Source organism: Oryx dammah, unplaced genomic scaffold (genome assembly GCF_014754425.2).
Source record: "Oryx dammah isolate SB20612 unplaced genomic scaffold, SCBI_Odam_1.1 HiC_scaffold_25, whole genome shotgun sequence".
NCBI classification, from domain to species: Eukaryota; Metazoa; Chordata; class Mammalia; order Artiodactyla; family Bovidae; genus Oryx; species Oryx dammah.
Window position 1 is genome coordinate 7,335,473 of NW_024070209.1, and position 27,567 is coordinate 7,363,039.

The 27,567-nt window shown below is 43.9% G+C and overlaps 1 protein-coding gene across 1 annotated transcript in view; it reads left to right on the plus strand.

Moving 5' to 3' along the window:
- The window catches only part of SLC9A2 (solute carrier family 9 member A2), an 86,156-nt gene that overhangs the window by 44,232 nt on the left and 14,357 nt on the right, over window positions 1-27,567 (plus strand). Inside the window, exons 4-7 of the mRNA XM_040223820.1 lie at window positions 8,697-8,914; window positions 10,316-10,518; window positions 20,422-20,511; window positions 21,135-21,205. Coding sequence (XP_040079754.1) covers window positions 8,697-8,914; window positions 10,316-10,518; window positions 20,422-20,511; window positions 21,135-21,205 — 582 coding nt within the window. The remainder of the gene's footprint in view (window positions 1-8,696; window positions 8,915-10,315; window positions 10,519-20,421; window positions 20,512-21,134; window positions 21,206-27,567) is intronic.

Here is a 27,567-nt window from a genome sequence, read left to right on the forward strand (position 1 = left end):
GGGCTTTCTCTGGTTGCGGTCGGGGACGCCTCTCTAGTTGTAGTGCGCAAGCTTCTCATTGCGGCGGCTTCTCTTGTTGCAGAGCACAGGCCCTGGGCCACGCAGGCTTCAGGAGCTGTGGTTCCCGGGCTCTAGAGCACGTGCTCAGTAGTTGTGGTGCAGGGGCTTAGTTGCCCCGAGGCATCTGGGAGCTTCCCTGATCAGAGATCACATCCACATCTCCAGCGTTGGCAGGTGACTTCTTTACCACTGAGCCACCAGGGAAGCCCTGGAGCTTACAATTTAAAGTTGCATTTTCCTCTTTCAAACTCTCGAGTCTGAGACTTGCTATAAGTCTGTGTAGGCCAAGGTGCAAAACGAGGTTGTAATCAGAAATGTAAATATGATATAATTGCTGAGAAATAAATTCAGAAAACTCACAGTGAAACACAGTGTACAGGGACCACTCACTTCACACTTTTGAGTATGACAGCTTTGAACACATGATTAAAGTCACATTTTCATTCCTTTCATGAGAGCGTTAGACCAGGGAATTCAGCTATGGATGCAGATCCACCTTCCAAAACCAGTTGTTGTTTACTTGCTAAGTCATGTCTGACTCTTTGAAAGCCCACGGACCTCAGCCTACCAGGCTCCTCTATTCATGGGATTTCTCAGGCAAGAATACTGGAGTGGGTTGCCCTTTTCTCCTCCAGGGATCTTCCCAACCCAAGGATCGAACCTGTGTCTCTTGCATTGGCAGGCAGATTCTTTACTGCTGAGCCATCAAAGGAGCTCTGTAAGCAGGGGCCCCAGCTGAAACAGTAGAGGGAGGCTCTGGATTAGTGAAGTGAAAGTGTTAGTTGCTAAGTCTTGTCTGACTCTTTGCGACCTTATGGACTGTAGCCCACCAGGCTCCTCTGTCCATGGAATTCTCCAGGCAAGAATACTGGAGTGGCTTGTCATTCCCTGCTCCAGGGATCTTCCCTGACCCAGGGATCCAACCTGGGTCTCTCGCACATGCAGACAGATTTTTTTACCTTTCAGCCACCAGGCAAACTCCAAATCAAACCAGATTCCACCTTAAAGGGGGAATGTATTGGCTCATATAAATAAATTCTTGTAGGTCTGGCCTTAGTGTGATGGTAACAGGGACTCCAGGTCACCTGGCCACCTGGACAGTCTTTCTCTTTCAGTTTTGTCTTTCTCCATGTGATGACTACCTTCTCATCAAAGGTCACAGACACCCTGGGCTTTCTGTCTCTAGAACCTCGTCCCTATTAACAGAGATCTACCCTGCCAGCCCCAGGCAGAAGACATTTTGAAGGAAGGACTGTGATTGGCCCAGGGATTTGGAGAACTGTGATTGGATCAGCCTGTGTCTCATGACCAGCTGACGGTATGAGAAAGAGAGTCTGTTAGCAGAAGAAAGCAGTGAGAATAAACTCACTGGGAGAGATGGCCATCTCCAACTGTGTCGATTATAAGTCATTAAGGGAAGCTCGATCCTTGATAATAAAACATATAAATAATACAGTGGGGGTGGAGCTGGTGATGCCGAGTTGAAGCCTCAGTGATGAAGAGAAGGGCATCCTGGAGAGAGACAGAAGGCCCCCAGGTGAAGCGACCACCTACACATAAGAACTGAGTCTAGGGTGATAAGAGAGGTACATGCCTACTTTTCTTTTTTCTTTTTTATTGAAGTCTAGTTGATTTGCAATGCTGTGTTAGTTTCTGCTGTACAGTGAAGTGACTCAATTATACATATATACATATTTCAGTTATAAATATGTATATATATGTTTCTTTTCAGATTCTTTTCCATTATGGTTTATTTCAGGATATTGAATATAGTTCCCTGTGCTATACAGTCGGATCTTGTTATTTATCCACCCTACATATGATAGTTTGCATCTGGTAATCCCAAACTCTTCATATGATCATCTCTAGATCCATCCATGTTTCTGCAGATGGCATTAATTCATTCTTTTTTCTGGCTGAGCAGTATTCCATTATGTATATGGACAACAGATTATTTATCTGTTGATGGACACTTAGGTTGCTTCCATATCTAAGCTATTTAGTAGTCCAGCTTAATCATATACAATAGGACCTGGCTGTTTATCCATCCTATATATAAAAGCTGGCATCTGCTAACCCCAAACTCCCACTCTGTTCTTTCCCCACCCCCAGCAGATGCCTAGTCTTGGCCTGTGTTCTGTAGATACTCGGGAGTCTTTGGAAACTGTAAGCAGGGAGGTGACTTGCTCTGTTTTTGCTCTCTAGTGAATCCATGATTGGAGAGCTTCTAAACCCTTTTACACCATCCCTCAGGACACTGATAATGTTTGAATAGTCCTCTGTGTAAAATCAAAGCTGTGGTTTTTCCAGTAGTCATGTATAGATGTGAGAGATGGACCATAAAGAAGGTGGAGCGCCGAAGAAGAACTGATGTTTTCAAATTGTGGTGCTGGAGAAAATTCTTGAGAGTCTCCTGGATTGCAAGGAAATCAAACCAATCAATCCTAAAGGAAATCAAACCTGAATATTTATTGGAAGGACTGATGCTGAAGCTGAAGCTCCAATACATTGGCCACTTGATGTGAAGAGCCAACTCATTGGAAAAGACCCTGATGCTGGGAGAGACTGAGGGCAGGAGGAGAAGAGGGGCTGCAGAGGGTAAGATGGTTAGATAGCATCACTGACTCAATGGACATGAATCTGAGCAAACTCCAGGAGATAGTGAAGGACAGGGGAGCCTGACAACTGAACAACAATAAGAATTGTGGTGGAAACTAGAAGGCAGGGCCTCAGCCTTGCTAGATGCCTAGGGATGAGGAGTCTGTCCAGGCAGGAGCGTGGGAATGTGTGTCCAGCAGCAGAGCGAAGGTGCCTGCATACTAGTCTAGGCAAGAGAAGGTGGGAATGTATACCCGGATGCAAATAATGAATATTGTGAGAAGGGAAGGGAAAACAGATGGCAAAGCGTAATTAAATCCACAGCAGTCCTCACATCTCATGTTAGCCCTTGTTTTCACTCTCCAAAAGATCTTTAAATAACAGGATTCAAGTGTCAGCTCTTTTTCTGTTTCATTCTTCCTCATCTGAACCTTCTTCCTGGGCTCCCTTGGTTTCCTCAAACTTTGATGTATTTTGAAATCACCTGAGAAAGTTGCTGTGGATACAGAATCCCAGGGTCCCACCAGAGATTCTGAGTTCATAGGTTTCAGATGGGGGTCTTGGCATTTGCGTTCTTCCAAGGACTACTCAGAATCATGTGGTCTACAAACTACACTTTTAGAAATACTTCTCGGCTACTAGTGTGATGAGCAGGAAGACTTCCAGAAGGTGGCAGCCTCCAATGAGGGTCTCAGGTAAATCCTGGGAACACTCTGCCTGTTCACTGGCGCAGGCTTGTCACACAGCAGCTGATGCTCATACCTGTCTGCAACCCTCTCCCAATGTCCACCAGGTGTTCTCCAGCTGGAAAACTTTAATCCCATCATTGTAATCTTAGTCCAGTCTTCCTGTCACTCATGCCTTCATCAGCAGTCCTCAACTAGAGTCAGTGGACACCACGGGTCCCTTGATGCCTTGTTTCTCATATCATACTTTTGACAATGAGCTGCGGCCTCTTATGTGTTTTTGCTCAAAACCATGATTGCTTTGTGTGTGTTAAGTCGCTGCAATTGTCTCTGACTCTTTGCGAGCCTATGGACCATGGCCCACCAGGCTCCTCTGTCCGTGGGATTCTCCAGACAAGAAAACTGGAGCAGGTTGCCATTTCCCCTCCAGATCTTCTTGACACAGGGACCAAACTTTAGGAGCCAGAAAATGAACTATAAATAATAAGTTGAATAAGTTGATTCAATTCAAATAAGTTGAATTGAACACATCCAAAGGAGAAAAATACAAAAGATGTGGAAAATCCATGAAATGGACAACACTTCACGAATAACCAAACGTCTATATTTGTTGGAATTTATTTCATTTTGAAATTTTAGGAAAGGTTGTTCAGTTTTTGTGGTTGGATATTTCTTTGCAAAAGTTTTTTTTTTTTTTCCATTTTCTCATGTGTCAAACTCACTCTCTCTGGGTTGTCAGGTTTACTGGAAGAGGCGATCCGTTATATAGTAATCCGTGCCCTGGAATAATTAATTTACCTCACATGAGTGAGTACTTTATTCTGAGAACATGCAGTGTACCCTGAGTCACCGCAGACCTGGCTTTAATCAGTGCAGAGAAAGCTTGTTAATTGTCCTTCGTCTTTGCTAATGCTCGGCTCTGATTAGTGCAGCAGGCTTTTATGTTTGATGAAGGCTTTATGGAGAATAGGCAACTGTTGTTTGGGCTGTCTTTTCCTGCAACTGAATCCATACATTTTAAGATCACACACAGGCATGGCATGGACACCAAAGACTTTTGCAACATCCTTTCTACCAGTTTAATTCTAATTCTAAGCAGTTCTCCCAATGTTGCAATTGAAATTAGAGAATTGATCACTCTTGAAAAACATAAAAGCACTTGTATTCATAAAGTGAATGAACTGAGTCATGGCTACACAGTATGTAGACAAGGTGTGTACATATTTTATCTTCACAGCCAGAAGTCTGCCTTCACCACCCACCATCTGTATGGATGCCTTTCTCTTTGGTTCTACAGTTGCCGACTGCCTAGTGAAGGATTCTGGGTCTCTATTAAGCTAGACTCAGCCAGCAGCTTCCTGGTGGCTCAGATGAAAGAATCAACCTGCAAGATAGAAGGTCTGGTTGATCCCTGGGTTGGGGAGATCCCCTGGAGAAGGAAATGGCAATCCAGTCCAATATTCTTGCCTGGGAAATCCCATGGACAGAGGAGCCTACTGGGCTACAGTCCATGGGGTCGTAAAGAGTTGGACATGCCTGAGTGGCTAACACTTTCACTTTCCGCCAGCAGCAGGCGAACATACACGTGGTACCACTGTGTGCAGGGAGCCACGGTGGAGGAAGAAGGCCAACCCTAGCTTGGAGAGCCTGCATGCTGGTGGAAAGGAAGCGAACGTTGTTTCATTGACCAACCAGGGTGGAGGCATGGAGTACAATAAGGAAAAAAGTGTTGGTTGGAGTTTTCTGCTCAGAAAATAGTCTAATGACAGATTATCAGAATAGAAAGTCTGTTTTCCCCCTGAAGACTGTTGAGACAGTATTAGCTGGCCTGAAATTTTTCTATACTGCATTGAGAGTGGGACAGTGATGAAGAAAAAAAATCTCAACTGCTGGTGAATCTAAAACCCACTAATTATGGTGCTTTAGCTTCTCCATCTCTAAATTGGTGATAATATGTTAAACCCTAATATGGGTTTAACAAAGTGGAGGGCACTAATGAATTCTGTATGTACCTTCCCTCCACGTAGTCCCATGGAATAGAACCTAAGACTTGTTCAAAGGTGGACCTGTCTGGGGAGATTATATGGACCGAGTGCTGCAGGGGATTTTGAAAACCAACAACCACTGTGGGAAAGAAGGTAACTGTAGTCTCTGGTTGTGCCCATCCAGATCTGTCCTGCATGTGTACTTATGATTTCTTTCTGAAATACAGATCTGTTGATGATACTCCACCATTCCCATGAATAAGGCATCCTTGGATCCATGTTGTCATTGGCTGAGAATACATTAGCGAGGTGCCAGGCACTGTGATAAGCATTGATGACACTGTTTCCCCCATGAAGCTTCCAGTTGGGCTGTGGAGATAAACTTTAATTATATTGTTGAAGATATAATCTCATATTTTCCCCTCCAGCCTATAGAATAGGCTCTTAAGCATCACATATTCAATATAAGAGTGTCACGTGTCATTGTTCAGTCGCTAAGTCATGTCTGCCTCTGCGACCCCATGGACTGCAGCACACTAGGCTTCCTTGTTCTTCACCATCTCCCAGAGTTGGCTCAAACTCATGTCCATTGAATAAGTGATGCTATCAAAACATCTCATCCTCTGTTGCCCCCTTCTCCTGCCTTCACTCTTGCCCAGCATCGGGGTCTTTACCAATGATTTGGCTCTTTGCATCAGGGGGCTAAAGAACTGGTGCTTCAGCCTCCGTATCCGTCCTTCCAATGAGTACTCAGGGCTGATTTCCTTTACGATTGACTGGTTTGAGCTCCTTGCTGTCCAAGGGACTCTCAAGAGTTTACTCCAGCACCACAGTTCAAAAGCATCAATTCTTCTGTGCTCAGCTTTCATTATGGTCCAACTCTCACATCTGTACATGAGTACTGGAAAAACCATAGCTTTGGCTTGTAGGGATCTTTGTCATTGAATGATGTCTCTGCTCTTTATTACACTGTCTAAGTATGCCATGTGTTTGCCTCCCTAACTGGAGGGAAGGGGTTGCGAAGAGTCAGATACGACTGAGCGACTGAACAACAACAAAGCTCATTTGTAGTTTTGTGTACATAGGGTGTTATTGAAGGGGAGGTGGTTTGACTGGCTTAGCGTACCCCTGTGGCAAAGAAAGATCCCTCTTTGCAGTGAAATACCTCCTGGCCTTTGTTTGAGAGGTCGTGTGCATTGATCTGTGCGTGACAGACTAGAAAGTGACCCTTGGAACACTTGTCCCCAGTCTGAACATTGCAGCCATATCGTAAAGATGCCCACGTTTCCCCGCCAAGGGCGCCGTGGGCTCTGGGTCCCTGGTACCTGCCGAGGCTGTTTCTCACCCTGGAGGATTGCCCCTGTGCTGGTCAGAGGCAGTGTTGAGTTACAGGGAGGTGTCTGGCAGACAGAAGCCTCACTTGGTGTCATGAAAATGATCCTGTGAACATTCCTGTAAAATTCATGTATTTTTAAAATTCCTACAGCAAAGCTGTAGTTTTTAATAATTTCTGAATAGAAATTTTTGTTAAATCACTCCCTGAATGAACTAAAGATTACTTTTCACCTGTGTGGTTTATATCTTTCCCAGTGAATGAACGTGAGCATGATCTCAGAGGGAAATAAATAACATGCTCACAAAACAACTTTCTTTAACCTTTCAAAACTCACTTCTTGAATGATAAAGAAAAAATCCAAATCCAAGTGGGACTGAGGGAAATAGGGTTAGTGTGAGACAAGTAGGGGCTTCAATACTCTGTTGTTACTTAGTCGCTAAGGCGTGTCCTACTCTTGCAACCCTGTGGACTGCACTCTGCCATTCTCCTCTGTCTGTGGGATTTCCCAGGCAGAATACTGGAGTGGGTTGCCGTTCTATTCTCCAGAGAATCTTTCTGACCTAGAGATGGCAGGTGTGTTTTTTACTGATGAGGCACTGGTGGGTTCTTCAATTCTGTGGCTGATGGTTTATTATTAAAAATAAAAGTGATTGGATAGTTAGGTTGCTTCCACATCTTGGCTATTGTAAATAGTGCTTCAGTGAACACTCAGGTATATCTTTTTGATTTGTGGTTTTCTCTCGATATATGCCTGGGAGTGGGATTGCTGGATCATACGGCCACTCTATTTTTAGTTTTTTGAGGAATCTTCTTACTGTTGTCCATAGTGGCTGCACTGATTTACGTTCCCAATGACAGGGTGGGAGTGTTCGTTTTTGTCCACACCCTCTCCAGCATTTATTGTCTGTAAATTTTTTGATGATACCGATTCTGATTGGTGTGAGATGGTAACTTGATTGTAGTTTAGATTTGCATTTCTGTAGTAATTAGTAATGTTGAGCATCTTTTCATGTGCCTCTTGGCCATTTTTATGTTTTATTTATTCCAATAAAAAAACTTTAAAAAATTCTATACAACTAACAAGGACCTACTGTGTAACACAGGGAACTCTGCACAATATTATGTAACAACCTAAATGGGAAAAGAATTTGAAAAAGAATAAATACACATATATGTATAACTGAATCACTTTGCTGTACACCTGAAACTCACACCACAATGTTAATCAACTATACTTCAATACAAAATAGAAAGTTAAAAACATAGAGGTCAAGAGAAAGGAGCATAAAGAGCTCTGTGGGCCCAGAGTTTTGGAAATGTGGGGAAAACAAGCAAAACAGTTTCCTTCCTTTTGGAATTTTCAGAGCCTATGAATACATTTTGAATTTCCCAGAAGTGAATATAGTAGATAAGCATTGCATTGGTCCAAAAGTTCTTTCAGATTATTTCCGTGAGATGTTAATGGAAAAACTTGAACAAACTTTTGGGCTAACCCAGTAGAAATGAGAACCAGAAGTAAGGCGTCAGAGTCACAGTGAGTAAGTAGGTCCAGAAGATTCAGGATGAGGGACAGAAGATGACTGGTGAGCAGACAAATGGTGAGGGGCACTGAGGATGTGCAAAGAGAAGTCCAGTGTGACCACGGTTTCAAATTTAGGATCTTAGGCAATAGTGCAGCAGTTGAGGCACTAGAGGAAAAAAGAAGATGGAACTGGCCTTCGAGGAAGATAACGGGTTTTGAATTTATTAGGAGCTTGTTTTATTTGTGATGCTGGCTGTCCTGGATGCTGTACTTATGTCCACATCCAGAGACTAGAAAGCTGGGCAGAGCCAAGCTGGAGCCTTGGATATTGATGAAGACTTCCAGAAACAGTAGGGTTTACAAGGATGCAAATTACAGACACTTACAAAAATCAATCAGTGACATAGTGGTGGGCGGAAGGGTAGAGCCAGCCTCGTCAGCCACCTGCTGACTCCTATTCTGATTGGGACCATTATCCTGTTTAAACAGAAGCTAATTTCTTCTTGCAGAATCACGGCTTGTGCGATGACCATGAATAAGTATGTGGAAGAGAACGTGTCTCAGAAATCCTACACGACCATCAAGTATTTCATGAAAATGCTAAGCAGCGTCAGCGAGACCCTGATCTTCATCTTCATGGGCGTGTCCACCGTGGGGAAGAACCACGAGTGGAACTGGGCCTTTGTCTGCTTCACCCTGGCCTTCTGCCTGATCTGGAGGGCGCTGGGTAATGAGCACGTCTCCTCCATGGGCCTGGGAGTCTGGCACCGAAGGACTGGTCTTTCCTTCTTTCCCTCTGCTTGTGGTTGCTCTTGTTACATCCCTTCATCTTAGGTTCTTGTCTTTCTTATCTCCTTCCTCCAGTTCCTTCTCTTCCTCCTTATTCTCCACGTCCTCCTCCTCCTCCTTTCCCTGCATCCTGACATATTTTTTTTCTTCCTGGAGTATTTTTATGGCTTTTGCTTTAAGTGGAATTAACCTCTCTTGGTGTCTCTGACTCCAGGTTCTCACTCACTGTCTTGGAACAACACAGGGCCCAGAACCCCGTGATGTGAGCCAGGATGGTAGGAAAGGGCTTCTTCTGAAATACAGTAGATCCTCTGTGTATGAACTAATTTGGTTCAAAGAGCATGGTCATATGTCCAGTTTGTTAATAAGTCTGACAGAGTTAGCCTAGGTACCCAACTAACACAATCAGCTATATAGTACTGTCCTATAATAGGTTTATGATACCTTGCACACAAACAGTTCTAATAAAAAACTAACAAAAACAAAAAATAAAGAAAAGATTTTTAATCTTACTCTATCTTGAAAAGTACAGTAGTAACAGTACAGCAGCTGGCATCCAGGGGCTGGCATCGAGTGAACAGGCACGAAGAGTTACTTCCTGGAGGAGGGAAAGGAGGTGGGAGATGGTAGAGCTGAAAGATCGTCAGCAACAGGAGACGAAGGGCAAGCTGCAACCTCACTCATGCCTGACATTGACTGCACATGTTCTGGTTCCTTACTGTGTTCAATTCTATGTACCCTCTTGAAAAAACGATCCTGTAACTTCTAGGTGGTAGCTCTTTTTATCTCATCATAGACGACATCCTGGGCTTAAAATGAAGATACTATACTAACTGTACTCTACAGAGTTGTTGTTGTTTAGTCGCTCAGTTGTGTCTGACTCTTTGCGACCACGTGGACTGTAGCCTGGCAGGCTTCTCTGTCCATGGGATTTCCCAGGCAAGAATACTGGCATGGGTTGCCATATTTTCCTCCAGGGGATCTTCCCAGTCAGGGATTAAAACCACATCTCCTGCACTGGCAGGCAGATTTTTTTTTTTTTTTTAACCACTGAGCCACCTGGGAAGCCCAGTCTGTAGAGTGCTGTACAGTAAAGTACAAAACCACAGCCACTTGTAGAGGATGCAGGCATTTGACAAGTCACAGTGTAAGCCAGACAAGTGAGCTCGTTTATGGTTAGACATGGGAACAAACGTTCACATCTTTGAAAGTTCGAAACCTGAAAGTTCCTGTGTTGGGGACTTAACTGTACTTTGCCCTGAAACAGAAAACTCACCTTCCTGTTCCCGTGTCCTGGCCTGACACGTTCCGTTCCCTTCGGTTTTGTTTTCCTTCTCAGGTGTCTTCGTCCTGACTCAGGTTATTAACTGGTTCCGGACAATTCCCCTGACCTTCAAGGACCAGTTCATCATTGCCTATGGGGGGCTCCGGGGGGCCATCTGCTTCGCGCTGGTGTTTCTCCTTCCGTCCTCAGTGTTCCCCCGGAAGAAGTTGTTCATCACGGCAGCAATCGTGGTCATATTCTTCACTGTCTTCATCCTGGTGAGTAGAGCTCTGTCTCCCAGCAAAGTCCCTCCTTTTACCAGGAGGAAAGGGTCATCCTGAACTTCTCTCATAGGATGCCATGTTCCTGAGGTGTCTTGAGGCTCTGGTGGCTCAGTGGTAAAGAACTCACCTGCCAGTACAGGAGATATGGATTTGATCCTTGGATTGGAAACATCCCCTGGAGGAGGAAATGGCAACCCACTCCTCCAGTATTCTTGCTTGGAGAATCCCATGGACAGAGGAGCCTGGGGGGCTATGAAGAAGAAATGAAAGTTGCTCAGTCCTGTCCAACTCTTTGTGACCCCATGGATAGTCCGTGGAATTCTCCAGGCCTATCGTCTGTGGGAGTTGGACATAACTTAGTGACTGAACAACAGCAACAACTTGAGGCTTTGGTCATTAGGGCAGGAGAGAGACAGTATTTTATCAGGTCACTGGATTGTGCAGCAGTCTCAGAGAGTCCAATTTGGCCACTTGGCCAGCACAGAAGAATTACTATTTAAGGAAACAGCTGTGTGAGCTGAGCTTCCTCCTGGAAACTTATTAACTGCTCTTGCTAATCCTTGATATTTGTCTTCCTCGTTGACCTTGTAAAGGTGTGTGTTAACGATAGCTGTGCTATGACCTTCCAGCAGCTCTGGGATGTAGGTTCACTGTAGAGCTGTGCATTGAATGGAGGGAGAGGTGAGTGCAATTTTAACATGGGGAGGGACAGAGACTGTGGTAGGAGGGCATGGGCCTGAATCAGGATCCTGACTTTGCAAGTTAACCAACCTCTTTAGGTTAATCATCTGAGCGACTTTCACTTTGGGCTTCCCTGGTGGCTCATCTGGTAAAGAATCCACCAACAATGCAGGAGACCTGGGTTCAATCCCTGGGTTGGGAAGATCCCTTGGAAAGGGAATGGCTACCCACTCTGGCCTGGAGAATTCTATGGACTATATAGTCTGTGGGGTCATAGAGAGTCAGACACAACTGAGAAACTTTTACTTTATGTTAATCATCCAGCTCTTAAGAGATTCTATTTTGTGGATATTCATTTAGAAAATCGGAGACGGAAATGGCAAGCCACTCTAGTATTCTTGCCCAGAGAATCCCATGGACAGAGGAGTCTGGTAGGCTACAGTCCATGGGGTCGCAAAGAATCAGACACCACTGAGTGACTAACACATACACATTTAGAAAATATGCCTAGGGCTCCTGCTGTGTGCCAGACAGAGCTCTGGGCTTTTAAAATCCAAGAGTGAGCAAAATATCCAGAAGTATCCCCAACCCTCACTGGTTCTATTCCAGTGAGGCAATGAGAGTCCATAAGAAGGTGAAAGATGCTGGACTGTACGAAACAGTAGGGTCTTCCCTGGTGGTGGTGGCTCAGTGGTAAAGAGTCTGTCTGTTAACGAAGGAGACACAGGTTGGATCCCTGATCCAGGAAGAGCCCACACGCCACAGAGCAGCGAAGCCCATGCGCCACGACTGTTAAGCCTGAGCCCAAGAGCCTGGGGGCCACAACTGCTGAGCCCATGCGCCACAGCTGCTGAAGTCTGAATGCCCTGAAGCCTGTGCTCCACAACAAGAGATGACCCTGCATTGAGAAGCCTGTGCACTCTAACTAGAGAGTAGCCCCCAGTCACTGCAACTAGAGAAGGCCCATGCAAGGAGCAAAGACCCAGTGCAGTCAAAAATAAATAATCATTAAAAAATATAAAGGAAAGAAACAGTGGGGCTCAGGCCAGGGGAGTGGGGAGCAGGGTTATAGTTCTCGATTGAATAGTCATAGAAGACAACAATGAAAAACATGTATTTGAATAAAGGTTTGTAGGAGGTAAAGGGATTAGCTAAGCTGAAGGACATTCCAGGCAAAGGGGGCTAAAGAGGAAGATCTGAAGGCAGTGTGGTCATGGACCACGTGGAGGGTCTAGGGTCCTGGGTCATGTGGGGTCAGGTGGGCCGGTGTCAAGACATGGGCTCTTCTCCAGGTGAAATGAAAGCAGCATGGGACGTTTGGTGCAGCTGTGGGTGTGCTTCGCTTTTAAGAGCATCCCACCGGCTGCTGTGGGGAAGGACAGTGAAGATGAGCCGATACGGTGGGGAGTGGGGCGGGGGGGCAGTGCAGCCAGTCAGCAGACAAAGCAGGAGGATGGTGACCAGGCGGCGAAAGGGCTGGGGTCCTGGTTCCACCTGACTTCTGAAGGTGGAAACTGCAGGACCCCTGATGGGTTCAGTGTGGGGTGGCGGAAAAAGGAGCCATGAGGGACCGAACTATCGTTAAGGACTGACTGGCCCCGCGTGAGAAGAGGAGGGCTGCGGGTGGCGGGGTGGGAGGGGCTGGGGCTGTGAGACCTGCAGGTGGGCGTGATGATACCTGAGCCTGGAGTCCAGGAAGGAGCTGGGTCAGCAGCACAGAGCTGGGATCCACAGCTGGGAAGCTGGAAGTGATCACCAAGAGGGTGAAAATCCACTGAGGAAACCAAGAGAGGACCAGTAACTGGGCTCTGGGGCAGCCCAACCTTAAGACCCTGGGAGGAGACAAGGCAGGCAATGAGACTGAGGAAGAGTGATGAGTGACACTCACCATGAGAACACCAGGAGATGTTTCGTTTGATTAAAAAAAAAAAAAAATTTATTTTCCAGGTAGTCACGGAATGCTTTCTAGGTGCCTGACTCAGATGTAAGCACCTTTGATGTTAGCTCTTTAAATCCTCATAACTGTTCTAAGGCACACACTCTGGGAGGAATCACTGTCTTTGCTCCCATTTCATATACAGGGAAGCTGAGACACTGAAGCCCAGGTGAAGACCCTTCCCCAGATTTACACAGCCAGGAAAAAGGTGGCTCAGGGGGGTCGAGAGCAGTTTGGTCTTAACTCTAAATGTCCCTGCGAGACTTCTCTGGTGGTTCAGTGGTTAAGACTCCTGACTTCCAGTACAGGACGTGTGGGTCCCATCCCTGGTCAGTGAGCTAAGATCCCACCTGCCTCGCGGCCAAAAAACCAAAGCATAAAACAGAAACAATATTGTAACGGATTCATAAAGACTTTAAAAATGGTCCATGTTAAAAAAAAAAATCCTTAAAGCAATAAAGTGCCTGCTAGAGTGGCCCGTGCAGAGTGAGTGTATTGTATGGCCTGCTATTTCTTCTAGTTACCTCTCCACGTAGCCTTTCATCCTTCACTCACTCATACCTGCCAACCTGTGGACGGTAGTTTGTTCAGGCTAAGGAATCCTGGGGAGGAAGGAAAGAGGAAGCCTGGGGAGATCCTTCCCCGAGTGGAGAAATGGCCACTGTCCCCCAAGGTCCTTGTCTCTAGCATCTTTGCCATGCAGTGCCTTCCAGTGACTTCTTCCTTGTTGTGCTGGGCATGGGAAGGATTGAGGGCAAGCAGAGAAGGGGACGACAGAGGATGAGATGGCAGGATGGCATCACTGACTCCATGGACGTGGGTTTGGGTGGACTCCGGGAGTTGGTGATGGACAGAGAGGCCTGGCGTGCCGCGGTTCATGGGGTCGTAGAGAGTCAGACACGGCTGAGCAACTGAGACAAGGGCTATCCTAGGTGCACAATCTCGTTTCATCCTCCAGACAAGCCCTGGTGAAGGAGACCAGCTGAGGAAGCTGAAGCTCAGAGAGGGAGAGCGAGCTGATCAGGGCACAGGTTGGTGAGTGATGGAAGCTTGGGGTGAGCCGGGGACCCTGTCTCCAGAGACAGGCTCAGAACCCTGGGGTTCTGCTGACCCCTGAGAGAAGATAGTCTTTACCAGGTTATGGTTAGCTATAGTTCATTTGATTAACATACTTATTGGGTTCAGACATCTCTGTTTGGTTAGAGCTCCCGTCGTAAATGCAGGGAGACAGCATGGAGCCTCTGGGTGGAGAGAAGCAGAGACCCTGTCTCCATCTTCTCACATTGTGTTTACAGGAACCTTGGCACAAGCATCCAAGTAGCTGCTCTCAGAGTAGTGGGGAGATGATGCTATGAAATGAATCCATTAAAATTTTTTATTTTTAATTGGAGGGTGACTGCTTTACAATATTGCATTGTTTTCTGCTATATATCAACATGAATCAGCTATCAGTATATGTATGTCCCCTCCCTCTCGAGCCTGCCTCCCACCTCCCACCCCATCCCACCCCTCTAGGCTGTCACAGAGCTCTGGTTTGAGCTCCCTGCATCATACAGCAAATTCCCACTGGCTGTCTACTTTAAATATGGTAATATATACTGAATCCATGTGTGTAACTCTTTGTTTTATATGAGAGTATAGTTGAGCAACAGTCTTGTGCTAGTTTCAGGCGAGCAGCAAAGTGATTCCATTATACATGTAACTCTTCTTTTCTAAACAATGCTTAATATTACATAACAGCCTATGTAGGAAAAGAATTTGAAAAAGAAAGTGAATCCATTTTGCCTTGAGAGTTTTAATGTTGCAACAGCAGCTTAGGGCAGAGTGGTTGAGGGGACAAGTCAGACCAAGGGTGTCACGCTCTTCCTCTTCCCAAGCCTGCTGCTCTGTCCTTACACCTCACCGGAAGCCCTGGCCAGGCTGAGTCAATGCTCCGGACTCCTCTCCACACTCTCAGAGCTCAAGGTATCATGTCTGAGTGTCAAATATAAAAATAGAACCGTGTCAGTCTAGAGCAAGTAGCAGCCAGGTCGTTTGGAGATGAATCTATCAGCTCTTATTATCTACACAAATATCCACAGTGTAATAACAGCCCCCTGCCCCAACACCATGGGTGAGGCTTTGTAAAATGAAATAAAAAAGGCTGAATAAAAAGATGTAATCCGAGAGAGGACACACAGATTGCCAACTCAGATTTTAGATACTATTGAATAGGTCGGACAGACGGAGAATTGCCCTTCTACAATCAGAACAGACATCAATAGGAAAAAGAAAAATGTTATGATAAATTTATACTATTGACTCATTGAATGTGTGTGCATAGGTGGTTAATATAAAGTATTATTACTACACTCTTGGTATTTTGGATTTTTTGGAATTGGAGCTCAACCAAAAGATACAAGTGAGGTTTTGATTCCCCATGTTAGAAGACTGCGCATCCACTTTGAACGAACACCATGTATATCAGTAGTTAACACTGATTAAGAAAGTTTTTAATGTGTCAAGTTAAAAAAGAGCAGTGTGTCTGTAAATAAGTTCATTGTGGGAGTGATAAATTGGGAGTTTAGAATTAACATATAAACACTACTATGTATATAAAATAAGATAAGCAATAAGGGACTACTCAACACAGGAACTCAGTACTCTGTAATAACCTATATGGGAAAAGAATCTGAAAAAGAATAGATATATGTAAATGTATAATGGGAACACTTTGCTATATACCCCAAAATAGCACAACATTGTAAATCAACTGTGCTGTGCTGTGCTGTGCTCAGCTGTGTCTGACTCTTTGAGACCCCATGGACTGCCAGGCTCCTCTGTCCATGAGATTCTCTAGGCAAAGATACTGGAGTGGGTTGCCTTTCCCTTCTCCAGAGGATCTTCCTGACCCAGGGACTGAACCCAAATTGCAAGCAGACTCCTGACCGTCTGACACAGAACATTGAATGAGTAAACAATTTTGATTACTCGTATGTGTACATTCAGTTTCATTTAAATGAGGTTGGTAATGACATAGACAGTATAAGCTGTCTCTCTGGTTTTCAAATGATCATCCAGATTGAGAAGAGCTAGAGCTCAGTAGTGGAAAGTGCAGGTTTTGGAGTAAAGCTGTTCTGGGTCGGTGTTCTAACAGCCTCCATGAGCCTCTGTTTGCTTTGCTGTAAGCTCTGAATCGTGGAACCTCCCTCCCAGGCAATACAGAGGAAATATGTATGTAAACACAATATCTGATGCCAGTGTTCAACCTGGGGATTTTCCCTGTCTTCATCATAACAGAAAGTAAAATGATATTAAAAAAAGGAAAACTCAACTCCTTTCAATATATTTTAGAGCCCAATAATTATTATTCGGTTAGTCCTTATAATTATAGAGCAGATTGTCACAATTTGTAGATTCATTCAGTTATTAACTAGAAGTCCATCAAGGAGCACAGTTGACAGGAACTGCAAGAATGGAGTCTCCTTTTGCCTCCATAGTAGACTGGTTTCATATCCGGTTGTTAAGTCATTGTCTGGAACTGTGAGGTACCTGGATTTGCAAGTTCACAGGCTCCTCCTTGAATACTTTTATGGTTATCACCCTACTTACCTCATGCTAAAATGGGGTAGGTAGGATTTATTTATTATTCTAAAGTAAACACTCTGTACAACTGAATTTATGAATCTCTCTGATCAAACTTGGAATGTGAGAAAGCCTTATACAGGATAGCATGATAGTGATATTTTTTAATGAATGAAAACTGTTTCTTCAAGTTGTTCTGGAAGTTTTCTGCTAAATCAGCAAAGAAATATAAAGCCATACCCTCTCACCCCTGCCACAGCACCCTCACCTTTTTTTTTTTTAAGAAAATTTAATTCCAAAGAAAACAAAAGAAAATTCTTTCCAAAGAACAAACCCAAAGAATGCACCTTATTTAATCAGACAGCAGTTCCTTTTTCTTTCCCACTTTGCTGGGGGGAGAAGAGTGAGGGTTTAAGGGTGGGCAAAAAGCAGAGATGGCACGTGCGTGCATGCTAAGTCACTTCAGTCATGTCCGACTCTTTGTGACCCCATGGACTGTAGCCCACCAGCCTCCTCTGTCCATGGGATTCTCCAGGCAAGAATACTGGAGTGGGCTGTTCTTTCCTCCTCCAGGAATCTCCCCACCCAGGGATCAAAATCCTGTCTCCTTTGTCTCCTGCTTTGGCAGGTGGTTTCTTTACCACTAGAGCCGTCTGGGAAGCCCAGGGGAAAAACAAACCTCACTGTGCTGATGTGTTCCCTGGGGCTACTGCATAACCATTCCTCTCTGCCAGGCCTGGCTCTAGGGTGTTGTGTTCATTGCACCAAAGCTGCATGAAAGTATGAAAATTTAACTTATGCTTTGTAAATATGTCTTTCAGTGGTTTGTTGGAAAACTAAGGGATTTCTTTATTTTTTAACCCACATGGCTAGACGTAAAATGAACATACACAAATTCATCCCGTTTGATAATTAACTCATTGGTAATTAAAAAAGAAAACATAAACACCTACAGAAGACTAGTGAAAAATAGAGAGAGACTATGTAATACTAGAATATGTGTGCTAAGTGCATGCTAACTCGATTCAGTTGTGTGCGACTCTTTGTGGCCTTATGGACTGTAGCCTGCCAGGCTCCTGTAGCCCGTCAGACCTGGGTTTGGATCACTGGGTTGGGAAGATCCCCTGGAGAAGGAAAAGGCTACCTACTCCAGTATTCTGGCCTGGAGAATTCCATCAACGACAGTCCATGGGTGGCAAAGAGTCAGACATGACTGAGCGACTTTCATTTTCACTTTGAACTGCAAGATCAAATCAGTCCATCCTAAAGGAAATCAACCTTGAATATTCATTGGAAGGACTGATGCTGAAGCTTGAAGCTCTAATACTTTGGCCACCTGATGTGAAGAACCAACTCATTGGAAAAGACCTCGATGCTGGGAAAGACTGACGGCAAGAGGAGAAGGGGCCCACAGAGGATGAGATGGTTGGATGGCATCACTGACTCAATGGACATGAGTTTGAGCAAACTTTGGGAGATAGTGAAGGACAGGGAAGCATACTAGGCTTGGTGTGCTGCAGTCCATGGAATCCAAATGAGTTGGACATGACTTAGCGAGTGAACAACAACCATCAGCTATACTCCAATATAAAATAAAAAATAAAGTGAGGCAGTGAAAAAAAAGAGAGTGTCAATGTTCCATTGCATCTCTTCAATGCTTTATTGTTATAAATATAAGACACTGCCTTATTATTAACTGAATGGATACTGGTAGGTAAAAGCATATGAAACAGCACTTTGTATACTGAGAACACATTATATCATTTTATAAATAGCATAGACTATGTTGATTTTTTTCCCCTAGAGCTATTATTAACCTTGAGGCTTCATGGAATCTGAAACTCATGAAATCACCCATCGCTGCAAACCATGTGCTAATACCTATTTTCAATCACATAAGTTAAAAATGGCAGATTATGTATTGATTGAAAAGTGGTTATTACCACCTATGTTATTTCAAAGTGGCAGATAGAAATACAGGTAGAACACAAGGTGTGTCTTATTCCAGATTTGCTTAAAATCATTCATGCTTTAGAAAATTAAAGATGAAAAATGTTTGAAGCTGGATTGATGGGACAAAATTAACGACCTCCTTTAAAATATCTGTGTCTCACAGTTTATATTCTCAAATGAAAGTGTTAGTCGCAAAGTCATGTCCCACTCTGGGCAACCCTGTGGTCTGTAGCCCACCAGGCTCCTCCATCCATGGGATTTCCTAGGCAATAATACTGGAGTGGGTAACCATTCCCTTCTCCAGGGGATCTTCGACCCAGGGATCGAACCTGGGTCTCCAGCATTGCAGGCAGATTGTTTACTGTCTGAGCCACCAAGGAAAGACTTAAAGATGTGCAGGGAGATGAAATAGCAATCAAATTCATGTCAGGGAGCATCCCTTAACATATTCACCCCTTCCCCAAGTCCAGTGACCCCATGAATTCTTCATGCCCAGTGGTAGCAGCCATCTGCCAACCAGTCGAGTAACTTGGGGATCCTCCTTGACCCCCGCATTCTCACCCCATCCTTACCCTGGCCTATTTTAGTATCCATATCACATAATTTTAAACATATTAGCTGAGAGTTTATTTTGGTAGCTATAAGTTCACCACCATTCTCTTTTGTCTAAATTTTTCTGGTTATGTTTACTCTTCCAGGTTAATTTTGAACATTTTCTTGACTTCTTAATATTCAAGTTCTGTTTAAAATCCTTTGGAACATGTGACTGGAATTGTATTGCATATACATTGAGATAAAATTGTTATCATGATGGTGTTATATAATGCTATCTAGGAATTGTGTCTTTTTAAAACTCAAATATTTTCAGTATCCTTTAATTACATTTATAGTTTTGTGCATTTCATAAGTAGGATTATATATTTCATGCATATGCAGAGAGTATATAATTATTTATATATATATATATACACTTAGTATTTATATGGTATTATGTATATAATGGGCTTCCCAGGTGGCTCAGTGGTAAAGAATCTACCTGCCAATGCAGGAGACACAGGTTTGATTCCTGGGTCAGGAATATCCCCGGGAGGAGGAAATGGCAACCCACTCCAGTATTCTTGCCTGGAGAATCCCCATGGGCAGAGGAGCCTGGCAGGCTATGGTCCGTGGAGTCCCAGAGTCAGACACAAGTCAGCACAGCAGCACATCTTGTAAGGTTCAGATCCAGGGTTACCTTTCTATAGAGCCTTCCTTGACCTGCTCTCTGTGTATCCCTCTCTTCCTGCTTCTACTTTGTTAACTGTTTTGTGTGTATCGTTCTCCTCACAAGACTATGACGTCCTCAAGCTGAGGTTCTTAACTGTCCATCTCTCTGACATGGACACCGTAAAAGCTCAATTCAGATTGTTTAACAGATTAATGAATGAATCATTGAAATGTTTTCTGTGAATAAGACAAGTAGATGATTCCTCTGAACTGGATGAGCCTTTATTATTTCTTAGGATTTTCCTTTTTTTAGACTGACAGAGTATCACATTTTCAGTTTCTTGCGTTCTGTCCATATTTTGTTTGTAGTAGTAGCTTTTGGGACATGGCCCTCTGAAAATATGCCAGCTTTTAAAGAGGAAGGAGAAATGAACAAAATGTTACTTATGCTCCGTTAAGTCTTGGGGGCAGGGTATCTTTTGTTGGTTATCAAGTATTAGGAGGTTACAAATTATTCTTGAATTTTATAAGGTTTTCTTCCCCCTTCTTTTGTGCAGGGAATAACTATCCGACCACTGGTGGAGTTCCTTGATGTTAAGAGGTCCAATAAGAAACAGCAAGCTGTCAGTGAGGAAATCCATTGTCGGGTAGGTGTTATGTAGCAGATCAATTTAAATGGTCAAAGGGAAAAAATTATGGGATTAAGTCAGACAGCTTGACACCATGATCTCACTTCCTGAAGAAGAGGTAACTGGCAGAGGGTGATGGGGTGTGGGGGGTGGGCTGAGGAAGAGGTGAATTGAGGGTAGAATGAACATAGCCCCCCCATGTGTACACCTGCAGGAATACAGGGACAAGGAATCCTCTTTTAGCCCTTACTTCAGCCTGAAATGTTTCTACTGGAAAATTGTGACCATATTTCCTAGTTTCCAAAAGTACAAACTACTGTGTTAAAAAATATGAATTCTAATTATTGATATGACAAACATCTCATGAATTTGTTTGAAGATGAATTGTTGTCTTATTTGTTTTCAGTTAAAACTCAAGCAAACCCAAACCAAAAAGTATCAGCATCTTTGAAGTTTAGGCATGATAGAAATAGTAGTAGTATGTCTATTAGAATTCTATAAATTTCTATAGTTATAATTTCTACACACAGAAATAATCACGATCATTTCTATAAGTAGGAATTAATAATTTCTATAAATAGAAACAGAAATGACTGATTTTGGGTAAAAATTAATCAACCAGCTGGCTTTTTCTGTTTTAGTTTTTTGATCACGTGAAGACCGGGATTGAAGATGTTTGTGGTCACTGGGGTCACAACTTTTGGAGAGACAAGTAAGAAGGCTTTAAGTGGCTCTGGATCAGTCTGGGAGCAGGACACATTGACTTCTGTTATTTTTCAGACTTTCAGATCTTCCCTGTTGTGCCATAGTCTGTCCTTTAAGATAAAGTTTGGCTCTCATAGAGGCTTAGAACAATAGTAGCTTTAACAAGGTAGAAGCTTATTTCTCTCTTATGTAAGTATCAGGTAGGCAGTGTACCGTTAACAGGTGAATTATGCTCCACAGACTCCTCATGGTCCCAGGACCCTTCCTCCACCAAGAACCTCCATTTCCAAGGTTGCCTTTCAGACCAAAAATGGCTGCTGCGGCACTAGCTATTATGTGCAGATTCCAGGAAGAAAGTCAACAAAGAGACAAAGCATATGTACTAGCTTCCTCCTAATCAGAGTTATCAGAGGCCTCACTCAGTTCTTCCAGTTGAATCACATGGCCTGGCCTTGCATGACCAGGACGACTTATATGGGCATTTCTTACTGTGGGGGAGGCCGAGGAATGCAGTCTGTTTGGTTTAAAACTGGGGGTTCCATTACTGTCTGTTCTCCCACACATGTTGAGGGGCTTTGTCAAATGCAGAGCTCCAGAGCACCTGAGGAGACACATAGACTTGCAAAAATAGCAAATATTTTTAAAGTTACACTTCTCTGAAAAATTATGTGCATTTACATAGATGTGTGGGCTTCCCAGGTGGCACAGTAGTAAAGAATCTGCATGCCAATGGGTTTGATCCCTGGGTTGAGAAGATCCCCTGGAGGAAGAAATGGCAACCCACTCCAGTATTCTTGCCTGAAGAATTGCATGGACAAAGAAGCCTGGTGGGCTATAGTCCACGGGATCGCAAAGAACTGGACACGACTAAACATGCACGCACACACATAAATGTGTATCTCTTTCTGTATATATATAATTTATGTGGTGGTTTAGTTGCTAAGTTGTGTCCGACTCTTGCGACCCCATGACTGTAGCCTGTCATGGATTTTCCAGGCAGGAATACTGGAGTGGGTTGCCATTTCCTTCTCCAGGGGATCTTCCCAACCTAGGTATCAAACCCGGATCTCCTGCATTGCAGGCAGATTCTTTACTGTCTAAGCTAATATATAATTTATATGTACATACACACACACACACACACACACATATATGTGTGTATCAGTTCAGTTCAGTTCAGTCACTCAGTCATGTCTGACTCTTTGCGGCCCCATGAATTGCAGCACGCCAGGCCTCCCTGTCCATCACCAACTCCCAGAGTTCACTTAAATTCACGTCCATTGAGTCGGTGATACCATCCAGCCATCTCATCCTCTGTCGTCCCTTTCTCCTCCTGCCCCCAATCCCTCCCAGCATCAGAGTCTTTTCCAATGAGTCAACTCTTCACATGAGGTGCCCAGAGTACTGGAGTTTCAGCTTTAGCATCAGTCCTTCCAAAGAACACCTAGGACTGATCTCCTTTAGGATGGACTGGTTGGATCTCCTTGCAGTCCAAGGAACTCTCAAGAGTCTTCTCCAACACCACAGTTCAAAAGTATAAATTCTTTGGTGCTCAGCTTTCTTCACAGTTCAACTCTGACATCCATACATGACTGCTGGAGAAACCATAGCCTTGACTAGATGGACCTTTGTTCGCAAAGTAATGTCTCTGCTTTTGAATATGCTATATAGGTTGGTCATAACTTTTCTTCCAAGGAGTAAGCGTCTTTTAATTTCATGGCTGCAGTCACCATCTGCAGTGATTTTGGAGCCCCCAAAAATAAAGTCTGACACTGTTTCCACTGTTTCCCCATCTATTTCCCATGAAGTGATGGGACCAGATGCCATGATCTTTGTTTTCTGAATGTTGAGCTTTAAGCCAACTTTTTCACTCCTCTTTCACTTTCATCAAGGGGCTTTTTAGTTCCTCTTCACTTTCTGCCATAAGGGTGGTGTCATCTGTATATCTGAGGTTATTGATATTTCTCCCGGCAATCTTGATTCTGGTTTGTGCTTCTTCCAGCCCAGCATTTCTCATGATGTACTCTGCATAGAAGTTAAATAAGCAGGGTGACAATATACAGCCTTGACGTACTCCTTTACTATTTGGAACCAGTCTGTTGTTCCATGTCTAGTTCTAACTGTTGCTTCCTGACCTGCATACAGGTTTCCCAAGAGGCAGGTATTCCCATCTCTTTCAGAATTTTCCAGTTTATTGTAATCCACACAGCGTGTATACATGTATGATAAGAGTCAGAACCTTTCTCAAGGATCTTATGGCTGAAATGAAAGTGGTATACTACCAAGCAGAATTAGGTGCACACTTTAACATATACTGAAACACAGACTTACGGGATCAAGAAATAAGGATTCATTCTAATAGCAGGGTTAGGACCCGTGTGGTACAGGAGCAGCTCCCATGGGCTGGCGGGAGCTGACTGTGTGTATTTAAGTCATTGCCGTCCACGTTGGTGACTTGACTCAGCTATGGGGGAGTGAACCAGGGAACTGACAAATGCTACAAGTCATACATGTGTTAAATTTGCTGGCACATCACTGTCTGGGAAAGACTTTTCAAGGAGGGTGTTTCAGCTGGTCCTTGAAGAGAGACAGACAGGTCCCAAGATATATTTGGTGGATCCCTGTTCAACCTCTTGTCTTTTCTTTCCTAACTTGCAAGCAGATTTCCACCCCCTTGCAAATTTTCATGAAGTTCACCAACATACCAATTTACATAATTTAACATAAGTACATTTTTGAGTGCTTACTGTTTGCTTACATATTCTGACATGACAGTGGACTACAAGAGAAGTAGAACCCATAGACTTGGGCCTTTAAAATTTTGCAATATAGTAAAGGCAACTAAACCGTCACACAGTAAACAGGGGGGTGTGTGTGTGTGACATCATTAAGTAATGAGTTATAGAGACTATAAGTGCTGGCACAACCTTCGCAAGCCTGACCACGTTGTTTGCTAATGTACAGAGGCCCCTGGACACAGCCTTCCTTCATAACTAAAGGAAAAATATTTTGTTTGTATGAACAGAGTACTTGATTAGCGAGATGGGAGCACTTAGTAATAAAATAAAGTGAATTAAAATCTCTGCTGTCAAAACATGAAACAAAAGGCCAATTGTCTTGGTGGTATTCACTTTTTTGGAGGCAGGAGGCAGAGCAGAACACCCTGCTGTAACTGCCTACATCATCCTGCTTTAGGTCTCTGGATGTCTATGCCAAGCCCATGATACAGGCTTTTCTGCCTCCTGTTCTTTGTTGTTTGCATGAAAGTGAGTCACTCAGTCGTGTCCGACTCTTTGCAACCTCATTGACTGTAGCCCACTGTCCATGGAATTCTCCAGGCAGGAACACTGGAGTGGGGAGCCATTTCTTTCTCCAAGGGATCTTCCCTGACTTAGGGATTGAAACCAGGCCTCCTGCATTGCAGATGGATTCTGTACTTTCTGAGCCACAGGGAAGCCCCATGCCTTTATCCATTTTCAGCATCCGTTTCAACCCAACCACTTTTCTTTCTCTTGCATCGTATCAGTCCTTTTCTGAAGTGATAAGTGAGCATGGTAATCCAGAGCAGTTTGTCCTTTTCCCAAGGGGAGACTGAACTAAAGATTTATCCCACTTCTCTGACATCCAAACAGAAGGAAACATAGATATGGTGCAGGAATGAGGTTGGTTGGCCCTGGGGCAGTGGTAGGTGATGGAAGAGGGGAGCCCTGTGATCATGTGATTTGGTCCAGAAGGTGAAGGACTAGAGAAAGTCTAGCTTCATCCTGCCTTCTAGGCAAAGACACCTCGTCTCCATAGATGAGTCTGTTCTGGGCAGACATCTGTAAGCTCTGGGCTAATTGGACCACAAATACAAAACATGGTGGAGCCAACTTTGATTCATGTCTGGAAGGTAATATTGCGACATGCCTGACACTTTCTCTGCAGTGTACATACTTCAGTGAAGAAATGTGTGAAGCCTTACATATTTGCATGCATGAAGTTTTCCAGGTAAATACAAATAATTTTCTGGATTGTCAGGCGCACTGTGCACTGCAGGTAGAGTAGAGACGTTCGTGTGAAGGGGTTTGATGCTGACACACGCCATTCTTGAAATGAGTTCTCAGATCTCATTTCTCGTCTGTACATAATTGTAGATGTTACAAAAATGGCATAAAAAACAAGCGACTGTTGTAGGTGTGCTGGGTATCCTGCTCTTCCCTCTGAAATCCTTTTACTGTAGATTTCTAATGGTCCTTCCAGAGGGTCCTTGAGCCATTTGACCCTTTGAAAATGAAATGAAAGGGTCGTGCAGTAAGGATGTTTCTCATGTTTGGCAAAAGTTGTCTGATGATAGTAAAAAAGCCACCTATGTGTAGCTTGGTGGAGAAACGAAAAGTATGGAGATATAGCAAATAAACAGTATAAATCCTACACTGCATAGATCAGATGTGACTGTCTTTAATGTTTATTCTTTTCGTGAATCTCTAGTTGGGCTTCCCAGGTGGCACAATGGTAAACAATCTACCTGCCAGTACAGAAGATGTGGATTTGATCCCTGGGTCAGGAGGATCCCCTGGAGTAGAAAATGGCAATCCACTCTAGGATTCTTGCCTGGAGAATTCTATGGACAGAGGAGCCTGGAGGGCTGCAGTCCATGAGGTTGCAAAGAGTCAGACACAACTGGGCAAAAAAAAAAAAAAAAACCTAAAGCAACAACAACAATAATATTAATACAAGTTTGAAAATGTGTTGTGTTGCTGCCTGGTGTCCTGGTTCAGTGAGCTTCACATGAAATTCAAAATAAACTTAGACAAAAATAGGCCCGGTGTTTTGTGTGGAGACCAGTCAATAGCAAAACTCTTTCAAGATAGCTTTCTGCAGTTGTTCTTAGCACTCCCGTATTTGGAACAAAGGACTGGTATCATGAATGTAGCTTAACATTGTTGACTTGCATAGCACAGGTGTGCCTATAAACCACCTTGGACTTATAGCAATCACTGTAACGCATTAATTTTTTCTCATAAAATATTTAGTGCATCCTGATTCACTTGAATATTGGCTTAATAGTTATATACAAACCAAACCAATAGTTATATACAAACCAACCTCAATATTTGAGTGCTTACAGGAGCAGTCACTTGTTATAGCTGATTCACGTTGTTGTACAGCAGAAACGAACACAGCATTGTGAAGCAATTATACGCCAATTAAAAAATAAAGAATAAAAAAAAACCCTCAAAAGCAAAGGGGAAAAATTGTTCAATATTTCACAAAGAACCAAATTCAGGGTGACATATGCAGGAAGCATTCATCTTCTATCATCACATGAACATGCTGCACAAATGTCCTCAGAATCTATGATGCTGCTTAAGAAAGTGTATTATTTTTGATAGGAAAAAGTAAAATGAAATACACTGACTTTTTGCAGCAGAAAAAGGAAATAAAGTACTTAAGTTAGGAGGCAGAGAGTCAGCTCATCTGGCCAGGTCTTGCTCCAGCTTCAGAGCATCAGTGGGTCATCAGCTGATCCTGGCTGGCCTTCTCTGATGTAAGTGGGGTCATTTAACTCTGCTCCATGGGACGTTCACCTTTGTCCTGGGACCAAGGAGTCACTCCATGTACATCCCTCTCATGCCATGCGGCAGCATAAGAAGTGAGCTCCAGTGAGCAAGCCCATTCATAGCCTCTGCTCTCAACATCACGTCTCCTAACTGCCCATTGACCAAAGCAGGTTGACATTACTGATGTCAGTGGCAGGAGGCAGGACTGAGCAGGTCACCTCGGCCATGGTGGGAGGGCCTCACCAAGTAAGCTGATCTGTTACAGGGTGTGGGTCCAGGGAGGAACTGCACCGGTCTGCCTCTCAGCTTACACAGCACCTGGCTGTGTCCTGGACACTGGTAAGACAGGAAAACCGGAAAATGTGTCTGGGAAGAAGAAGAGCAAGTTCTGGAGTGCAGTTCTAGTGGGGTAGATAGGAAAGGCTCTTGTGAGAAAATGACCTTCAAGAAAAGACTTAGAGGAGGTCTGAGAACAAGCCCTGCAGGTGTTTGGGGAAGACTGTTCCTGAATGAAGGAATAGTAAGTACAGAGACCCCGAGGTAGGAGCAGGGCTGGCATGTTTCTGGGACAGGGGCAGCCTCAGAGAGGCTGGACCTGAGTTAGGGCATCACAGCCCTGAGGTGGGCAGCTCCAAGTGGTGTAGGGCCTCCAGGTCATTGTACTTGTACTCAGTGAGAGGCAGAGGAGTGGCGTGGTTTGACTTCGTTTTTATTGAGAATTTTATTTATTTGTTATTTATTTTTGGCTGTGCTGGGTCTTCATTGCTGTGTGGGCTTTCTCCACTTGTTTTTTAACGAGTGGGTGCTACTCTCCAGTTGGTGCATG